Source organism: Rattus norvegicus, chromosome 3 (assembly GCF_036323735.1).
Source record: "Rattus norvegicus strain BN/NHsdMcwi chromosome 3, GRCr8, whole genome shotgun sequence".
Taxonomy (NCBI): Eukaryota; Metazoa; Chordata; class Mammalia; order Rodentia; family Muridae; genus Rattus; species Rattus norvegicus.
Genome location: NC_086021.1, coordinates 157943854 through 157963510, shown reverse-complemented (window position 1 = coordinate 157963510; position 19657 = coordinate 157943854). Strand labels below are relative to the sequence as shown.

Sequence of the window (19657 nt, the reverse complement as noted above, 5' to 3'; positions counted from 1 at the left end):
ACTATAAGAATAAAAGAAAAAAATTGTGGAGCTTAATGCTCTTCTCTTGAAACATGATGGTTGGATGCACACTTGAGGTTGCTTTCAGAAAATACAGTGCTATGTTGAGTCTTAATAAACTGAAGTTTTTCTTGGCTGATGACATATCAAAAATAGTTTGTCTATAGAAGGAATTGATTTTGAAAGAATGTGTATAGTAAAAAACTCAAGAAAAGAAGAAAGATGAAACTAAATAAACTGTGATGAGATACATAGATACAATAAGTCAGTGGAGTTTAAAAGGTCAAGTACCACAGTCATATGAAGAAAGCATTAGTGCACTGAAAGAGATAATCCTTCTGTAGTCCAATAATCCACACCTGACTCACTGCCTTCTTTTTCCTTTGTACAGACTTCTTTAAATGCATCATTGCAAGCCACACACCACCTGTACATGCTTTTCTCAATAAAAATATTGCCATTCCTCTTTAGTTGCTGCTTTAGCAGAACAATTGCTGTGCTTTGCACAGAGTTTTGATCAAACACTGGATGGAATTAGAAAAGGTATCCTGAGCAAGGTTGCCCTGATGCATAAAGACAAACATGGTATGCATGTACTCACATATAAGCAGATATTAGCCATAAAATACAGAATAATCTTGGTACAGTACACAGGCCCAAAGAAGTTAGCTAACAAGGAGAATCCAAGGGAGGACTCTTGAATTTTACTGAGAAGGAGACATATAGTAGACATTGGGCGTCAATGGATGAAGATACTGGATGGAAGAAGGGGTGAGTAGGAGAATAGGAAGGTTAAAATGTTAAGGAGGATGGAGGGAGAAAACTGGGAGATAGGAGTAGAATGGGGCCTGCAATGAAAAGTGAGGGAAATCTCTTACATGAGATAAAAACTCATATCAATGGAAACTTCCAGCAAACTATAAGGGTGACCTTGGCAAAGACTCCTAGCAGTGGAGGTGAAGGAACCTGAAATCACCAAGCACTATAACCAGGCAAGACTATTAGTGGAAGGATTGTGACATAAATCCACCTGCAAAACCTTATACCCACAATTTGTCTTGCCTACAAGAAAAGATTGCCAGAATAAATATGGAGTAAAAATGAAGGGAATGTCCAACAAGTGAGTCGTCCAATTAAAGCCCATCCAATAATATAGAACCCATACCTTGCTATACTTTAAGAGCCAACCATAATTGTCATCTTACAATCCATGCACAGCAACTGTTGGACACAGAGGCAGACATTCAGTGAAGCTTGTAGAATCCAGTGGCAGAGCAGATTATTGTAGAAACTTGATGAATCAAGATTACCATAAGCAAACCCACAGAGTCTACTAACTTGTGTCTATATTGGCTCACAAAGACTGAACCACTAACCAGAGAGAGCTTGCACTTTGTATATATGTAACACAATGGTAGCTTGGTCTTCAAGAGAGACTCCTAACATTAGGAGTGAGGGCTGTCTCTGACTCTGCTGCCTACCTTTGAATTCCTTTCCCCTACTGGGCTCTCTTGTCTAGCCTCAAGGGGATATGATGAAACCAGTCTCATGCATTGTGGTACTGCCATGGTGGGTTGATATCAAAGGAATCCCTCCCGTTTTCTGTGGAGAAAGAGAGAAGCATATAGGAAAGGGGAGAGAGAGAGAGAGAGAGAGAGAGAGAGAGAGAGAGAGAGAGAGGATTGAAGAAGAGAAGTGAGGGGAAGCCATAATCCCAATGGAAAAGAAATATATAAAATAATGTAAAAGAAAACCTCACCATATAATGACATCCATAAAATCCCTAATCTATACTCAGTTGTTTCTTTCAATGAGGCAGTGTTGCTTGGGTTTTTAGGGATACTATTATTATGAAGTAAGCAAATATATCTTAATATTTAAAGTGAATAATCATAAAAGTGAGATATGAGCACAAAAACACAAGGTTTTGATTCCCTACAGACTTGGTGGCTGTGGCACATTGGCTAGCAGCTTAATGGCCAGGTATTATAGTCCAAGTCCAGGTATCCAGTATCCAGGAACCCAAAACAAATATGGTTATGGGAGTATTTTGTTTGAGATAGCACCTGAATAAGGGGAGGTGGGGTGGTATCAATGTTAACTATCAGAACCTACTTGATCTTATATGATGTTCTAGGCTCTAGTGTCACATTGAGAACAGAGAATGTATGGATCCATAGGATCATACATTGTGATCCTAGACATCTCAGTAGGTCCTAATAACAATATAAATAGGAATGCACTTCACCTTTCTCTGGATTATGCTATCATGTCTTAGATTGTGTGTAGTATTTTACTTATCGGTGACAGGGTCAAACTTTCCATATATGCTCAATGTATGTGCCTAAACCTATCCTGCATGGAAATAGAATATTGAGGAAACTTCAGCTATGGGTTTCCTGGGTCACTGATATCTGGAGTTCATAATCTTGACTAAGTAATTTGAGTACATGTAGGTGAGTCATTTCTTTTCATTTTAACTACAAAGCATTTTGATTCCTTTACATCAGTCTCATTGTTAAAATAGCAGTTGAGGTTTGAGGGTGACAGACATGGTTTCTCCTTACAGAAAACCTTGCCTGGAACCACTGCATGTGTACAATGAATTCTCTGCCTGATTCAACTGTTTGTCACCTATGAGTGTTTGATAATACAGAGAAAACAGAGTTTGTCATGATATGCTCATTCACGCAGGAACACTCAGTAATCTCAGTACTCTTCAACAACATATAGAATCTTGGACTGGTGTAATTCAAATGGAGGCTTTTAACTGAGAAAGAAATGATCAGAGTATGAATAATGCAGTAGAAATTTAGAAAGTAAGGGGAAATGGGCAAATAGAAGAACTTCAGTTTTGAAAGCCTGCCAGCATTAGATTACTTTATTAAGTTCTTCATGCTAGGTAACTAAGATCCACTCTCCAGGGCATGAGTATATCACCGAGTGATAAAGCACTTCAGGAAGCCATCCAAGTCCACAGAGCAGAATTTGGTAGATACTCACTTAGATTCAGTCAAAGCTGGAGCATCTGAAGAAGATGTGGTTCATTCAGAAAACAGTATAGACACCTCTCTCTCTCTCTCTCTTTCTCTTTCTCTCTCTGCAAAATAAAGAGCTAGGGAATAAGTGGTTGTAAGAACTAAAATCAAATTTCCAACTAAATATGTCAGACATGGCTTAAGGACTGATGCAGTGAAGACACACATCCAAAACTTCTATTAAAACTCAGCTAGAAGTGCAGACATCCTGAGATCACAGGACAGATTGTTACTTCTGCACATCTCTGCCCACATTCCCGGTCCAAGTGGAAAGTGCAAAGTGCCTCTGGACACAGGAATATAAGAACAGTCAGCTGCTGTTACCTGCAATTCTGGTCTGCACCCAGGACAGATGCTCAGAAGTATGGACATTCCTGAGAAGTCAGAGGAGACTACCCTCTGCCCATAGTCCAGACCCAAAAGGGAGTCACCTAGTGCTAACTGTGCCCGCTGGGTGAAAGGACCTAGGAGCAATCATGGCAGGCTGCTTTGATCCCTGTCTAAGCCTAGAGCTGGAAGACAATCACCAGGTGTGCCTACACACCTGAAATCAGAGCACCTGATCTGAGAAAAGGTTGAAAGAAAACAGGAAAACAGTTCTACAGGAGTGCTGACATGGAGACCTAAAGGGGGGATCAAGTCACTCTCAGAAATATCAAGACAAGCAAACACCAGAGACAACCCAATGGCTAGAGGAACTTAAGCAGCAGTAACCAGGAAAATACAGGGTATCTGAACACACTGGAAAAGCAAGATATACATTTAGATATAAAATCATATTTTATGATATTTATAGAGGACTTTCACAAGGATGTGAAGAAATCCCTTAAAGAAATGCAGAAAAACACAAGGCTACAGAACTCCAAATAGATTGGACCAGAAGAAAAATCCCTCCTGTCACATAATAGTTAAAGCATCAAATGCACAAAACAAAGAAAGAATATTAAAAGCAGTAAGGGAAAAACGTCAAGTGACATATAAAGGCAGACCTATAAGAATTACACCAGACTTCTCACCAGAGACTATGAAAGCCAGAAGATGCTGGACTGATATCATACAGACCTTAAGAGAAAACAAATGGCAGCCCAAGCTACTGTTTCCAGCAAATCTCTCAATTAACATAGATGGAGAAACCAAGATATTCCTTGACAAATGAAACTTACATAGTATCTTTCTAGAAATCCAACCCTGCAAAGGATAATGGATGGAAAACTCCAACACAAGGAGAGAAACTACACCATACAGAAAGCAAGAGAATAATCTCCTTGCAATGAAATGAAAATAGACACACACAAACATAATTCCACCTCTAACAATTAAAATAACAGGAAGTGACAATCACTATTCCTTAATATATTTCAACATCAATGGACTAATTCTCCTATAAAAAGACATAGAATAAAACGATAGTTATTTAAAGAGGACCCAGCATTTTGCTGCATTCAGGAAACATACCTCAGAGACAAAGAAAGACACTACGTCAGAGTAAATGGCTGAAAAACAACTTTCCAAGCAAATGCCCCGAAGAAACAAGCTGAAGTCACAATTCTAATATTGAATAAAATCGACTTTCAACCAAAAGTTATTCAAAAAGATAAGGAAAGACACTTCTTATTCATCAAAGGAAAAATCCACCAAGATGAACTCTCAATCCTAAATATCTATGCTCCAAATGCAAGGGCACCTACATTCATAAAAGAAATCTTACTAAAGCTCATAGCACACATTGCACCTCACACAATAATAGTAGGAGATTTCAACACCCCATTCTCATCAATGTACAGATCATGGAAAGAGAAATAAACAGAGACATCAAGAAACTAACCGAAGTTATGAACCAAATGGATTTAATAGATATTTATAGAACATTTCATCCTAAAAGAAGGATATAACTTCTCAGCACCTCATGGTACCTTCTCCAAAATTGATCACATAATCGGTCACACAATAGGACTCAACAGATACAGGAAGATAGAAATAGTCCCATGCCTTCTATCAGATCACCAAGAACTAAGACTTGTCTTCAATAACAACAAAAGCGACAAAAAGTCCATATATACATGGAAATTGAACAATGCTCTACTCAATGATAACTTGGTCAAGGAAGAAATAAAGAAAGAAACTAAAGACTTCTTAGAATTTAATGAAAAAGAAGATACAACATACCAAAACTAATGGGATGCAATGAAAGCAGTGTTAAGAGGAAAACTCATAGCTCTAAGTGCCTGCAAAAAGGAACAGGAGAGAGCATATGTCAGCAGCTTGACAGCACACCTAAAAGCTCTAGAACAAAAAGAAATAAATAAACACAAGAGGAGTAGAAGGCAGGAAATAATCAAACTCAGGGCTTAAATCAACCAAGTAGAAACGGAAAGGTCTATACAAAGAGTCAACAAAACAAGGAGCTGGTTCTTTGAGAAAATCAACAAAATAGATAAACCCTTAGTCAGACTAACCAGAGATCACAGAGAGTGTATCCAAATTACCAAAATCAAAAATGAAAAAGGAGACAAAACAGCCGACTCTGAGGACATTAAAAAAATTAACAGATAATACTATAAAAGAATATATTCAAAAAACTGGATAATCTGGAGGGCATGAAAACTTTCTGGAGAGATACCAGGTACCAAAATTAAATCAGGAACAAATAAACCATCTAAACATCTCCATAACAACTAAAGAAATAGAAGCAGTTTTTAAAAGTTTCCCAACCAAAAAGAGCCCAGGATCAGATGGGTTTAGTACAGAATTCTATCAGAAGTTCATGGAGGCCTTCATACCATTACTGTCTAAACTATTCCACAAAATAGAAACAGTTGGGACACTACCAAAATCCTTCTATGAAGCCACAATTACTCTTATACCAAAACTGCACAAAGACCCAATAAAGAAAGAGAACTTCAGATCAATTTCATTTATGAATACTGATGCAAAAATAGTCAATAAAATTCTTGCAATCAGAATCCAAGAACACATCAAAACAATCATCCTTTATGATCAAGTAGGCTTTATCCCAGTGATAGAGGGATGGTTTAATATACAGAATTCCAGCAACATAACCCACAATATAAACAAACTCAGAGATAAGAACCACATGATCTTTTCATTAGATGCTGAGAAAGCATTTGACAAAATTCAACACTGCTTCATAATAAAATTCCTGGAAAGATCAGGAAATCAAGGCCCTTATCTAAACATAGTAAAAGCAATATACAGCAAACCAGTAGCTAACATCAAACAAAATGGAGAGAAACTTGAAGCACTCCCGCTAAAATCATGGACTAACAAGGCTGCCCACTCGTTCCTTACTTATTCAATATAGTACTCAAAGTCCTAACCAGAGCAATCAGACAGTGAAAGGAGGACAAAGGGATACAAATTGGAAGGGACAAAATCAAAATATCACTATTTGCAGATGATATGATTGTATACTTAAGTGACCCCAAACGTTCTACCAGAGAACTACTTTACCTGATAAACAATTTCAGCAAAGTGTCGGGGTTTAAAATTAACTCAAAACAAATCAATAGCCTTCCTCTACTCAAAGGATAAACAATGAGAAAGAAATTAGGGAAATGACAACTTTCACAATATAAAATATCTTGGTATGACTTTAACCAAGCAAGTGAAAGACCTGTATGACAAGAACTTCAAGTCTCTGAAGAAAGAAATTGAGGAAGATCTCAGAAGATGAAAAAAGCCCCCATGCTTAAGGATTGGCAGGATTACTATAGTAAAGATGGCCATTTTGCCAAAAGCCACACATAGATTCAATGCAATCCCCATCAAAATTCCTACTTAATTCTTTATGGAGATAGAAAGAGCAATTTCCAAATTCATTTGCAATAACAAAAGACCCAGGGTACTGAAAATAATACTCAACAATAAAAGAACTTCTGGGGGAATTACCATCCCTGACTTCAAGTAGTATTACAGAGCAATAGTTATAAAAACTGTAGGGTATTGGTACAGAGAGAGGCAGATAATTCAGGGGAACAGTTTCGAAGACCCAGAAATGAACCCACACACTTATGGTCACTTGACATTGAACAAAGGAGCTAAAACCATCAATGGAAGAAAGATAGCATTTTCACCAAATGGTTTTGTTTCAACTGGAGGTCAGCATGTAGAAGAATGCAAATCGATACATTCTTATCACCCTGTACAAAGCTTAAGCCCAAGTGGATCAAGAACCTCCACATCAAACCAGATACACTTAAACTAATAGAAGAAAAAGTGGGGAAGAATCAAGACCACATGGGCACAGGAGAAAATTTCCTGAAAAAAACACCAATGGCTTATGCTCTAAGATCAAGGATAGACAAATGGGACCTCATAAAACTGCAAAGCTTTGGTAAGGCAAAAGACATTGTCATTAGGACCAAACAGCAACAATGAAAATTGCACATTTCTCTACCTTAAGACCCAGCTATACCTCTCCTGGGTATGTACCCAAAAGATGCTCCAACATACAACAAAGACACATGCTCCACTATGTTCATAGCAGCTTTATTTATAATAGCCAGAAGCTGGAAACAACCCCGATGCCCTTCAGTATAGAAAATGGATTAAAAAATGTGGTACATCTACACAATGGAGTACTACTCATCTATCAAAAACAATGATTTCATGAAATTCATAGGCAAATGGAATGAACTAGAAAATATCATCCTTAGTGAGGTAACTTAATCACAGAAAACCACACTTGGTATGCATTCTAAGTGGATATTAGCCCAAAAGCTTGAATTACCCAAGATGCAATCCACAGATGACAGGAATCTGAAGAAGGATGACTAAAATGTGGATGCTCCCACTCCTTCTTGAAAGGAAAAAATATCCATAGGACGAGATATAGAAGCAAAGTTTAGAGCAGTAAGTGAAGAAATGGCCACTCAGAGCCTGCCCCTCAAGTGGCATACACACACACACACACACACACACACACACACACACACACACACACACGAAGAGAGAGAGAGAAGACAGAGAGAGAGAAGACAGAGAGAGAGAGAAGAGAGAGAGAGAAGAGAGAGAGAAGAGAGAGAGAGAAGAGAGAGAGAAGACAGAGAGAGAGAAGACAGAGAGAGAGAAGAGAGAGAGAGAAGAGAGAGAGAAGAGAGAGAGAGAAGAGAGAGAGAGAGAGAGAGAGAGAGAGAGAGAGAGAGAGAGAGTCACCAAAACTAGATAAGATTGGTGAAGCTAAAAGATGCATGGTGAAAGGGACCAAATATAGATCTCTCCTGAGAGATGCATCCAGAACATCCAATACAGAGGTCAATGCTAGCAGCAAATCACTGAACTGAGAGCAGGATCTTGTTTAGGGGAATTAGAGGAAGGAGTAAAAGAAGTGAAATGGCTTGCAACACCATGAGAACAATAATGCCAACCATCCAAAGCTTCCAGGAACTGAATCACTATGGAAAGATTATACATGGACTGACCTTGGACTCCAACTGCATATGTAGCAGAGAATAGCTTTGTTAGGGCACCAGTGGAAAGGGAAATCATTTGTCCTTCCATGGGTGGACCCCCAGTGCAGAGGAATGTCACGGGGATGGTAAGGGAGGTGGATGGGGGAGAGTTTGGGGATGGAGGTTTATGGACAGGAAATTGGGAAAGGGAATACCATTTGAAATGTAAGTAAAGTCATATATCTAATAAAAAACATTAAAAAAAACCTCAGCTAGATCCTACAGATTTTGTTGATCTGCAATCACAACACATATCAATTTGGGTTTTTAGACAAAGTCTTTGACCTTACATATCAAAAATTTTTATAAGGCACTAGATCTACAGCAAGAGACCTGTATGTCAGTGACATTTCTGTTTAGTTAAAAACTAACATTGGGGATTGGGTGATATTGCAGGGCCACCTTGCAATTAGCATGTTTTGAAAAACACTCAGGATTTAATACAAAGTTTGATGTTGCCAAGTAACTTGAAGCTACCTTTTCAAGTCCAGCAAGCAACAACAACAAAGTATCTTATGTAAGACTTTATGCATCTTGACCCTCACTTCAACCTACTGAGTATGTTGAATGCACATAGAAAGAACTCTAAGGGTTATTTATATGAATAAACTCTCCATGACAAGGTGTGGGTATTATTAAAGAAACACACCCTTTTTCAGGACAAAAACATATTCACCTCTTTGAAAAAACATGTCTCACATGTGCTTCTTTTCACACTTTCCCAAACAGAACCACACACACCATCCCATATATCTATCTATGTACATATAAGTTAATGCACATCATTCATGTGCTCATATGATGCTTATATGTTCAGCAATATCTTCCCCTATGTATATTCACAGCATCAAAACACTGAACTGAGAAAGGGACTCCATTTAGGAGAATTAGAGGAAGGATTGAAAGATCTGAAAGGGCTTGCAACCACATAAGAACAACAATGCCAACCAACCAGAGCTTCCAGGGACTAAACCATTATCCAAAGACTATACATGGACTGACCCAGGTCTCCAACTGCATATGTGGTAGAGAATAGCCTTGTTGGGGTACCAGTGGAATGGGAAGCCCTTGGTCCTGCCAAGGTTGGACCCCCCCAGTGCAAGGAAATGTCGGTGGGTGGGGGGAGATGGTGTGGTAAGGGAGGATGGATGGGGGAAAACACCCTTATGGGGGAGGAATGGGAGGGGATATCGGTTTATATACAGGAAACTGGGAAAGGGAATAACATTTGAAATGTAAATAAAGAAATATACCCAATAAAACAAAAGAAAAAAAGAAGTGATATGTGGTCATAAAAAAGAAAGATCAGTTTTCTGGACAGAAATGCAGAACAATTCTGAGGAAAAATAAAGCCACCCAGCTGTAGCACAGGACTAACTGAAACCTTGGAACCTATAGCTCAGAGGGAAGAGGCCCTGGTGTAGTTGTGAAATCTGTAAACTTTAACTGATATTTATCTTAGTCTCAGAAAATCCCACCATCCCAAAAGCATACAAACTTTCCATTTATCCAGACTTCTTCCCTCACAAGATGAAAGGACATAGTGAACTTTAACAAAACCATGCCTCAACTGACGAGAAAACCAACCTTGCGATGTCTGCCTTACATCTTAATGTTTATAGGTAAAAGCCTCACTATGTCTCATTCCCGTGTATGCATTGAATAATAAATAATAAAAACCAGGCGCAACCTTTCAAAATTGTGGTTGAACAGATGTGAGTAACCATAGGATTGAGTTTTGGGTACCTGTTGTTTTAGGAGTGAAGCCATGATTCCTCCCTACATCTGATATGAAATTTGGAAATGATAAACCTGAATAGTAAGAAATAGTGCTCCAATCCAAGCACAAAAGCTCAGAGTAACTACAAACTTACACACTAACCAGGAAATGTTTTCTTCCTTCTAATGATATCAGACATAAATTTACTTCTCTTGCCAAATAGAACTGGATTGCAATCATTTTATTTATTTATTTTTATTAACTTGAGTATTTCTTATATACATTTCGAGTGTTATTCCCTTTCCCGGTTTCCGGGCAAACATTCCCCCCCTCCCCTTCCTTATGGGTGTTCCCCTCCCAACCCTCCCCCCATTGCCGCCCTCCCCCCATAGACTAGTTCACTGGGGGTTCAGTCTTAGCAGGACCCAGGGCTTCCCCTTCCACTGGTGCTCTTACTAGGATATTCATTGCTACCTATGGGGTCAGAGTCCAGGGTCAGTCCATGTATAGTCTTTAGGTAGTGGCTTAGTCCCTGGAAGCTCTGGTTGCTTGGCATTGTTGTACTTTTGGGGTCTCGAGCCCCTTCAAGCTCTTCCAGTTCTTTCTCTGATTCCTTCAATAGGGGACCTATTCTCAGTTCAGTGGTTTGCTGCTGGCATTCGCCTCTGTATTTGCTGTATTCTGGCTGTGTCTCTCAGGAGCGGTCTACATCCGGCTCCTGTCGGTCTGCACTTCTTTGCTTCATCCATCTTGTCTAATTGGGTGGCTGTATATGTATGGGCCACATGTGGGGCAGGCTCTGAATGGGTGTTCCTTCAGTCTCTGTTTTAATCTTTGCCTCTCCCTTCCCTGCCAAGGGTATTCTTTTTCCTCATTTAAAGAAGGAGTGAAGCATTCACATTTTGATCATCCGTCTTGAGTTTCGTTTGTTCTAGGGATCTAGGGTAATTCAAGCATTTGGGCTAATAGCCACTTATCAATGAGTGCATACCGTGTATGTCTTTCTGTGATTGGGTTAGCTCACTCAGGATGATATTTTCCAGTTCCAACCATTTGCCTACGAATTTCATAAACTCATTGTTTTTGATAGCTGAGTAATATTCCATTGTGTAGATCATTTTAAAATGAGAGACATGAAGTGATCTTGTTAAGTTCAAATTCCATGAAACCCAGACCTGCTCTCAAGGCAGGTCAGAGATTCTGTGTGGAGTTTTTGTTCTGTGAAGCACATATTATGCAACAATTAATCATGCAAGGAACTGCTGATATTCTTTGTATGTCCAATCACAGGTTTTCATGATTCTCAAAAGAGTGTTTCAGATGGTTGATGAGGCACTACATCACTGTTCTTTCTGTCAAAGGAGGTGTGATTCATTACCTGAATTCATAAACACTATGCATATTACTCTGGGCACATAAAGTAAATGTGTGAAATTCCATTGCAATTCTGAACAAAAGGAAAAACACTACTCTAATAATTAAGCATTTCTTTCTGGGTCTTGGATACTTATAAAGGAGGTATGATAGTCTACTCTTTCTCATCCATATGAAAAGTTCTGTTTGATTTAGCAATGTTGTATCAGATAAACAAGAGTAATGACTATGACAATTAATAGAAATTTAAGATCACAGTGATACTTTGGTTAGTTGTTTAAAAATATAATGGAAATAATAAGTAAAATTGAATCCAGAGTGCTGAAAGAGGAAGGAATGCTAATAAGAAATTGAAGAACATCGAAGAACAGTAGAACTCCAAAGAGAAGTACAGCTTATTTTGGAAGATCTTTGCAGTTAAGTTTAATAATTTCAAATATTGTTTAAAACTATATTTGCAATGAGGTTTAAATACCTCACAGAAATTTACTGGAAATATTATTGGAGTATATATAATAGCATTTGTAGAAGATGATTAAAAAAGTCAAGAAGGAGATTATAATCAAATATTTATTTTAAGAAGACTGACAGTTTGGCATTTATCTTCATCAAGATATGCTATGTAGTAAGGAATGGGCAGATTTTGACTTTATTCCTATTAGCAAAGCAAAAATACCAAAAATAGCTAACGAGGACATCATTATGTTTGATCGAAACCCACATTTTGTCTGGTATTAATATTGTTAGGTATCCAGTATATTTTGATGTAAACTCTGCCACAACTCTTGTTTATACCTTTGTAAGAGTTTACCTGTCTACTAGCTGGAACGTGAGTGAAGTAAAATAACAATAATTTGAACATCAGAATCTTAGGCAATCCAGCAATCATGGACTTACTTTACTCTGTTAAATTATTTGAGCAATTCTAAATATTTTATCCACATCACAACTCCTTTGTAAAATTTTCTCCTTTTGTTTAGAAAAGTTAATTTTAATTCTTTTTGTTATGTGAAGTTTATTTGTGTGTGTGTGTGTGTGTGTGTGTGTGTGTGTGTGTGCACATGTATGTAAGGGTACAAGTGACCATTGAGTCCAGAAACACAGCTTCCACTTAACTTGTCAATAAGTTTGCCAGCTATCTTAGTTGGGTATTGTGGACTTAATTTATGATTTCAGGAAGAATATCAAGTGCTCTTTACCTCTGAGGAATCACTCCAGGCCTGTTGCTTTTTTCCCATATCTAATTCCTCTCAGATTAAAACACAAGTCATAGGACAGATGGTAATTTCCTGTCTTTAGTTGAGGCTTTGACTCTCTGAACAATTCAGAGCATAAGCCAGGAATCAACCTTAAAGGAGTTTCTTTTACTGAAGGTAATGACTAGTGTTAATGGGTTATAGATAGAAATCAACCTGCCATTGGCAAAGTTCAAATTTGTTTTAGAAATTTTACCTCACAATTAGGCAGAACTGAATTGAATGGTCCTATATCCCCTAAAATACAACCCTTCCATGTGGAACTGTATATCTTGATCTTGGATGATATTACTCTCTCAGAATTCCAAAGACAAAGAGCTTCTGGTATACTAAGAGTTCAGCTTTGGTTGTGTAGGAATTTGAAGGCCAGAGAATTTAACTTCTGTTAAGTAGAACAACCTAGGAGAGCTCAAAAGGGAAGAATAAGGTTTGTGGAGAAATCTGAGGTGTCAAGTTAGCCTAGAACTCTGAGAGAATAAGAAGTTTGGGAGATAGAGAAGTTGGAGGTTTGGTAAAGAGGAACATGTGGCCCAGAAAGGAACAGAAGAGGACAGTTATCTGGCATCTTGTAGGAACAATGAGAATAAAGGGGAAAATTTAAAGGGCAGGAATAAAAAAAGGAGGGGAAAGGGTGAAACAAACATGTGGTACTGGCAAGGAGCCAATGCATACTATGAGTACAGAATACAAGGCTAACTCATTTCCAGGCTGTACTCACTGCCTGTTCCTGGCTCAATGCAGTTCTACTTCTAGTCTTGGGTCTAAGTCCAATTCTAAGAAGACCATGGCCTGCCTGCTCTACACTCAACTGTTTTTGCTGAACACCTTCATATTATTTCTGAACCTCAGCCTTAATCCTGTACTAGGTCAGATTCTGGCTGGCATAGAGAAATCTATTATTGAAGAAGAAGGGGCCCTAGAAGCACTGAACTTTGCTGTCAGTGAGTACAATGAAAACAACAGTGACTTGTATCTAAGTCGTGTGGTGGAAGTGAAGACAGTGAAGACAGTCCAACAGCAGGTATGTGACTCTTAATTGAAGGAGCCTGACTTATCCTTGTTGAGTGATTTTAGTGATTATATATATGCTCCCGTGTGCATGTCTGTTTCTTTCTAAACTTCCCAGTCACAACAGAACAGAGGGTCACAAACGCGGTCATCTGAGATGAAGAGGCTCTCTGTCGATCAATAATGTATCTGTTACTACCACATTTGATTGTGTTTGAATAGTTTCCTCCACTTCCCCAAGTCCATGCCTATCTGGGTGAATGTTTTTTAAATGGTTTGTTAATAAACTGCTTAGCATACATTCTGCATCAGGTAAAATGGAATTTTTATACATTATAAAATATTTTATCAAGTAAATCAAGAAATAGTTACACATAGTTTTCTGATATAAAAGATCACTCAGTTTGCATAGTTCCATTTGTAGCCACTCTCAGAGAGGCTTTATATCATAACAGCCTTTTGTTGTCTGAGCTTCCTTTGCTTAAGGTTTTACAGATTTTATTGTTGTATCACATACATGCAGCAGTGGTGATAAGCCTCAGTTTTACTGTGGCATGAAGAGAGTGGTCCCCTAATATGATATTGCCTAGGTATGTTGAAGCAGTTTGAAGTATGTATGGACATAATGATGCTCCATAATGAAATCATGTAAAAACACATGCGTTAGAACGGTGCTTTCATCTCACATAAAAAATAACTGTATCAACAAAATATTCCTTTTGATGCAATGTTTCTTTTGCCTGAATATAAAAAATAACAGATTCCTACATGATTTTCAAACCAGAGTTGAAGGTTTTTTGAAATACTTTTGAATACTTTTCACCTGGAATGCTTCACAAATTTTCATATGCTTGCACAGGAGTCATGAAAAACTTTTTTATATCATTCCTGTGTTATCATCCGTATTGCCAGAGCAAGCACTTACTATTTATTCCATACCAGAGAGATGATGACTTATTTATAAATTGTATATTTGCAATTGTATATTTGAAGGAGTACCACCACTCTAGAGGATCTTAGCTTCATTTTGTGTGATGATCTTGCCTGTCCCTGAAATCAGCTGCAACAAACTGCTTCTACTTATTCTTCATGTGATCTTTGTGTGATAGTCTAGATTATCCTTGAAACTATGTATAGAGGACCACAGTGAAATCTACCTGAACATAGCAGCATTAAGTTAGCCTGCGATACAAGAAGGTGTATGCTGAAATAAACAAGTGGCCAAGAGCCTGTGCTAGTGGCTGCTAGTCCAAAGGTTCAACACAGAAGCAAGGACTGGGTTTAGAGAAGCAGTCCTATACCCTATTAGAAATTCTTCCAAATCTAATCATCTCTGCAGAAACCATCTCACAACCAAGTGGTGGGTGTTACTGGCATAAATACAAACACAGCAATGTTTCATGCTGTGTCAGTATAGAGATCTCTTTCCTTCTTGCACTGAATATCAAAGGTGTAAAGGATAACCTGGTTATTCATGTCTGCAGCATTTTTCCATAGATACAGTATAACATTTCCATATAACAAGATTCTTTCTACCCTGTGAAGTATTCAATTGTGGGATAAGAGGTAATGGAAAGGTAGCCTCTCTTGAGTCATCTAGATTGCCAGCATGATTTTAATGAGAAATGGATAAATTATTTTTAAGGAAATATACCATGTGATTGTGTAATACCTTTTACAGATATGAATGGATCCTGAATAAAGTGTTCTCTCACTTTATCAATGGTTTAATTTTAAAAAAACGATGACTTTAATTAGTACTGATGAGAGTTGATAGCAGTGATATTTAAAGAAACAGGTCTTTGAAACCTTTGTTTCTCCTCATGTATTTGTCTGAATACTTCTTCTATGTTCTCTTCTCTGTTTACTGTCAAAATGCTGTTAATTTCTTGGTTTTCCAGATCTTTCTTTGCATAATAGACTAGCACCTCTGAAACCCTGACACTAACATAAAAAGAAATCTCTATATAAACATCTTCAGACTGCCATATTATATGTGTTGAGCAAACTATTAGAGAATCTTAGACCGTTGCAATCTGACTAGAGTCGGTGAACCTCATTTCATTGACATTAAGATTGACACTAGAAGATGCATGATATTCCCTTCTGGGTTCAAGGGTGTATAAGTCTTTGCTATTACTATTTGCTTCTTTATAGTTCAAACAGATTGTGCCTATGACTTCCTTGGAAAAAGGAGCTAAAGGTATTTAAACAAAATGTAAGACACATTTGACAATTTCACACTCAAAAGATAGTCCTATAAACATTTGCAATTAAGGTGATGAAAATATAAAGATGTGTTGTTTTGTATTGAAAACTCTTTTAGTGAAACAATCTATGACCAAATGAAGATTTAGGGATTGTCACAATAAAAGAAAAGCATGGGTTTTCTGTTGTGATGAGAATTCAGCTAACAATGTTTAGTAGTGAGCTCCCACATACTTACTGGAACAGAGCTACTTCTTCCTCATTTGTGGAACTCAGCCTCAAGTTAAGATTGTGCTATAGCCTCCTGACATCACTTTTCCTCTGAGCAGCCTTGCATTGCTGAATACACAACGTGTATGACCTTCTTTCTTGATGAGTCCTCAGGGCTACTACCTACTGTTCCAAAGCATTAGGAACACTGTGCTTTCTGTGCCCTCACTCACTTACTGGAATGTAAAAGCCCATGGGAAGTTCAGTGTAATGTTAAAAGTGAATGTTTATTTTCTCCTTAGATAGAGGCTGGAAAGACCTTGTTATTTGATGTGATCTTAGGCAAAACAGCATGTTTGAAGACCCAGGATGACTTGAGCGACTGTCCCTTAAATGAACCGACTGATCTGCAAGAGGTATGGATATACCACAGACATGTTGTGCAACTAGAGTGAAATACAAATTTTAGAGTTTGTGCAAGTTCATTTGGGATTAATTCCATATACTCATGCAATATTAGCAATTATAGAAGATCGTGTGTGTGTGTGTGTGTGTGTGTGTGTGTGTGTGTGTGTGTGTGAATATAAGTAGTTCAATGTGTGCCTGAGATTTTCTTGGGCAAAGGTAAAAAGATATGTAAGTTACATATATGAGTCTTCACAGAAGTATATATGTGCAAGTGTGGTATAATTAGTTAAGAAAACATACATAAAATATTGAGAATATATGTAACACTGGGAAATAGTATATCTGTACATATAAATAATTTGAATTGCTCAGTATGTTAGAGTGTGAATTATGCACTCTGACATCACTGTGGTGTTGCTTGGTTGGAATGGAGGAGGCAACAACAAATTTTATTGTTGGGAAGAGTTGTTTATACTTCCAAGCAGAACTTCTGTTGACACACCTGAAAGTAAATGAGCCCTTTAGTGCTGACCTTTATACTCAATGACAGTCTTTCCCCTGAGAGTGTTGCACTGTAGATACAGTGACTTTGTGTACAGTGGAAATGCCCATTCATGTCACTTCCCTACCTTGTAGTTCTCAGGAATGTTTGTATCCCTGGCCACAGGTTGTCCCCTGTCTGGGAGTGAGAGAACCTTGTGTGACTTCTGAGACTCTGGAATGAGTCATAGGCTGTTTCTTAAAGGGAAGTTTCAACAAAGAAATGAGAAGCTCTGTGACCCTAAAATATAGTCAGATGTCATATGGGAGGCAGACAAAATTATTTTGTAAGTCAGCAAGCACTGCTTAATCAGACTGAGTGTTATTACATATGGCAAAGATGTATTCCTTACACTCACCAGTCCCATTTCCCTCAGATAGTTCTGGTTTCAAGTTTTCTCTTAGCTTTATCTATCACTAATCAATCCTTTTGTTTACTTTTTAGCGTGAATTTTGCTCTTTTGAGGTCCATTTACCTGACTGGGCTAATGCTATAAACCTGCTGAGCTCCATCTGTAACAGAATCTAAGTTTGTGTCAAGTGGTATTATGCAGAATGTCAACCTCTCTGGCCCTGCCTCAACACTCAAATGGATGATCTTGCCATGATGGATGCATTTCACATTGTCAGAATGAAAATCAGCAGTGGATTAGACTGCTAAGGATATACAATTATACTCAAGCAGCTGCCCCCTTCTCCTTCCCTTTCAAATGTGCCAGTGGATTGCCCAAATATGCATGCTCATTCCTTGCTCAATAAAATGTCCAACAGCTCCTTTTGTTTAACTCCAGCCTCACTGTTTCTAAAGTAGTAGAATTAGAAAGAGCCTAATTTGGGCTCACGTCATTTTGTGTATATCAAGTGAGGGCCTTATAGCATGAATAGTATCCAGAATGTAGAGATGATAGAGAATGTGAGGGAGTGAAAATAAAATTTGCTGACACAGTGGCATCTATCAGAGAGACAGAGTAAAAATGAGCAGTATTGATACACATATGTTGTTTTTTGGGACCACAATGACCAACCATCTGGGCACTGCTACTGCAGAGGCAAGAGATGAAGGAAGTGATTGACAATGTTTCCCTAGGCTGCCACAGGTCAAGTTTTCAGCACCTAAATACTTCATGGTTGGGAAAATGCAGTCATTTATGGGGAGAAACCAGAGAAGTTTCAGGGGTCTCTGGGCTTGCAACATGGCTAAGTCATAGAGTTCTCAGACTCTTGGAACCACTCCTGGAACCTCAGATCCACTAGAAATAAAGGATGAGTCAAGAATTTAGTCATGGGACCCACAGGCTGAGAATATCCTTTATCCTGGGAATGAGACTGAGAGTTCTGGATTTGCTCATTGGTGATTGTCCTTAGCTTGGGAGAGGTATACTAGAAGCACATGGGAGTTTTATATGGGAATTCTAGCTGGGGCTCTCTAGGTAGAGTCCTTTTCCATATTTGGCATGGCAGCAGTAGATGAAACAGTTAGTCTATGGTTCTAAACTGTTTATTGATGGTTCATTACAGAAAATGCATGTATACCCTCCTTCTCAGGGTCTAATGAGAAATTAAAGAACTTTTTCTTAGAGGAATGTCTGAAAAGGAAGTTTATTCACTAAGCCTCCAGGCCCTTTAAAGCATGGAGAACTTTAATCTTGGACTACTTGACCACATGTCACGTCCTCATCTTAATGGGAAACATGGAACTTGTTCCAGGTCAATAATTAGACAGGAAGCAGGGAGTTCACTAAGTATCAGGTGTGTGACCACCAAGTCTCTGGATTTAAATCCACTCTACCCACCAAGCTTCCTGGCATGGTTTTAAGTCTTACAACCTTGGGGCTTCCTTAGAAAAGTCAACTATTAAAGTAGGTGCCATTGCACCCAAGAATAGTGATGACCAACCCATCAGAGCAGAATTACCTACTGGGGATGACTTCTTTCTCATCCCAGATTCTCTTTTAATTCATATGTTATGATTCTTGAACTCTATTTGGAACAGAACATGTTTAGGGAATTTTAAGAAAGACAGAAGTTGTATTTCTGTTAGTGCATGTGGGTATGTGTGTGTTACTCATTAGTAAAATACCAACCAGGATTCATATGGGTGACATAACTCAGATCATAATACCACCTATATTAATACATATATTCTTAGATGATATAACTTGGTGGAAGAGAGGAACGAAAGGTTGGTCATAGACCTTCTTGGATCTTGTGTAACAAAAAGTTTTATGTGCAGTCTAAACATTGAAGACATATGCAATCACAAATTGATTCTCAAAATCTTCATCTCCACGAGCAATTTTAAGTGAATGGTATCTTTATGTAAACAATGTTTATAGGACATGGACATCTTACAGTCTCTTGAAATTGGAAGGCAAAGTTCCAAGTGCATGTCTACTTTCTGTTTGGACTGCTTAGTTAAATCAC

At 38.1% G+C, this 19657-nt stretch overlaps 1 protein-coding gene across 1 annotated transcript; it reads left to right on the top strand.

Annotated features, from left to right (window-relative positions):
• Window positions 1-13605: 13605 nt before the first annotated feature.
• On the top strand, window positions 13606-18812 carry Cyssl1 (cystatin S like 1). The gene is given in 3 exon segments (NM_001037350.1): window positions 13606-13880; window positions 16588-16701; window positions 17679-18812. Coding segments are annotated over 3 exon segments (435 nt in total). The 5' UTR covers window positions 13606-13643; the 3' UTR covers window positions 17763-18812.
• Window positions 18813-19657: the final 845 nt, after the last annotated feature.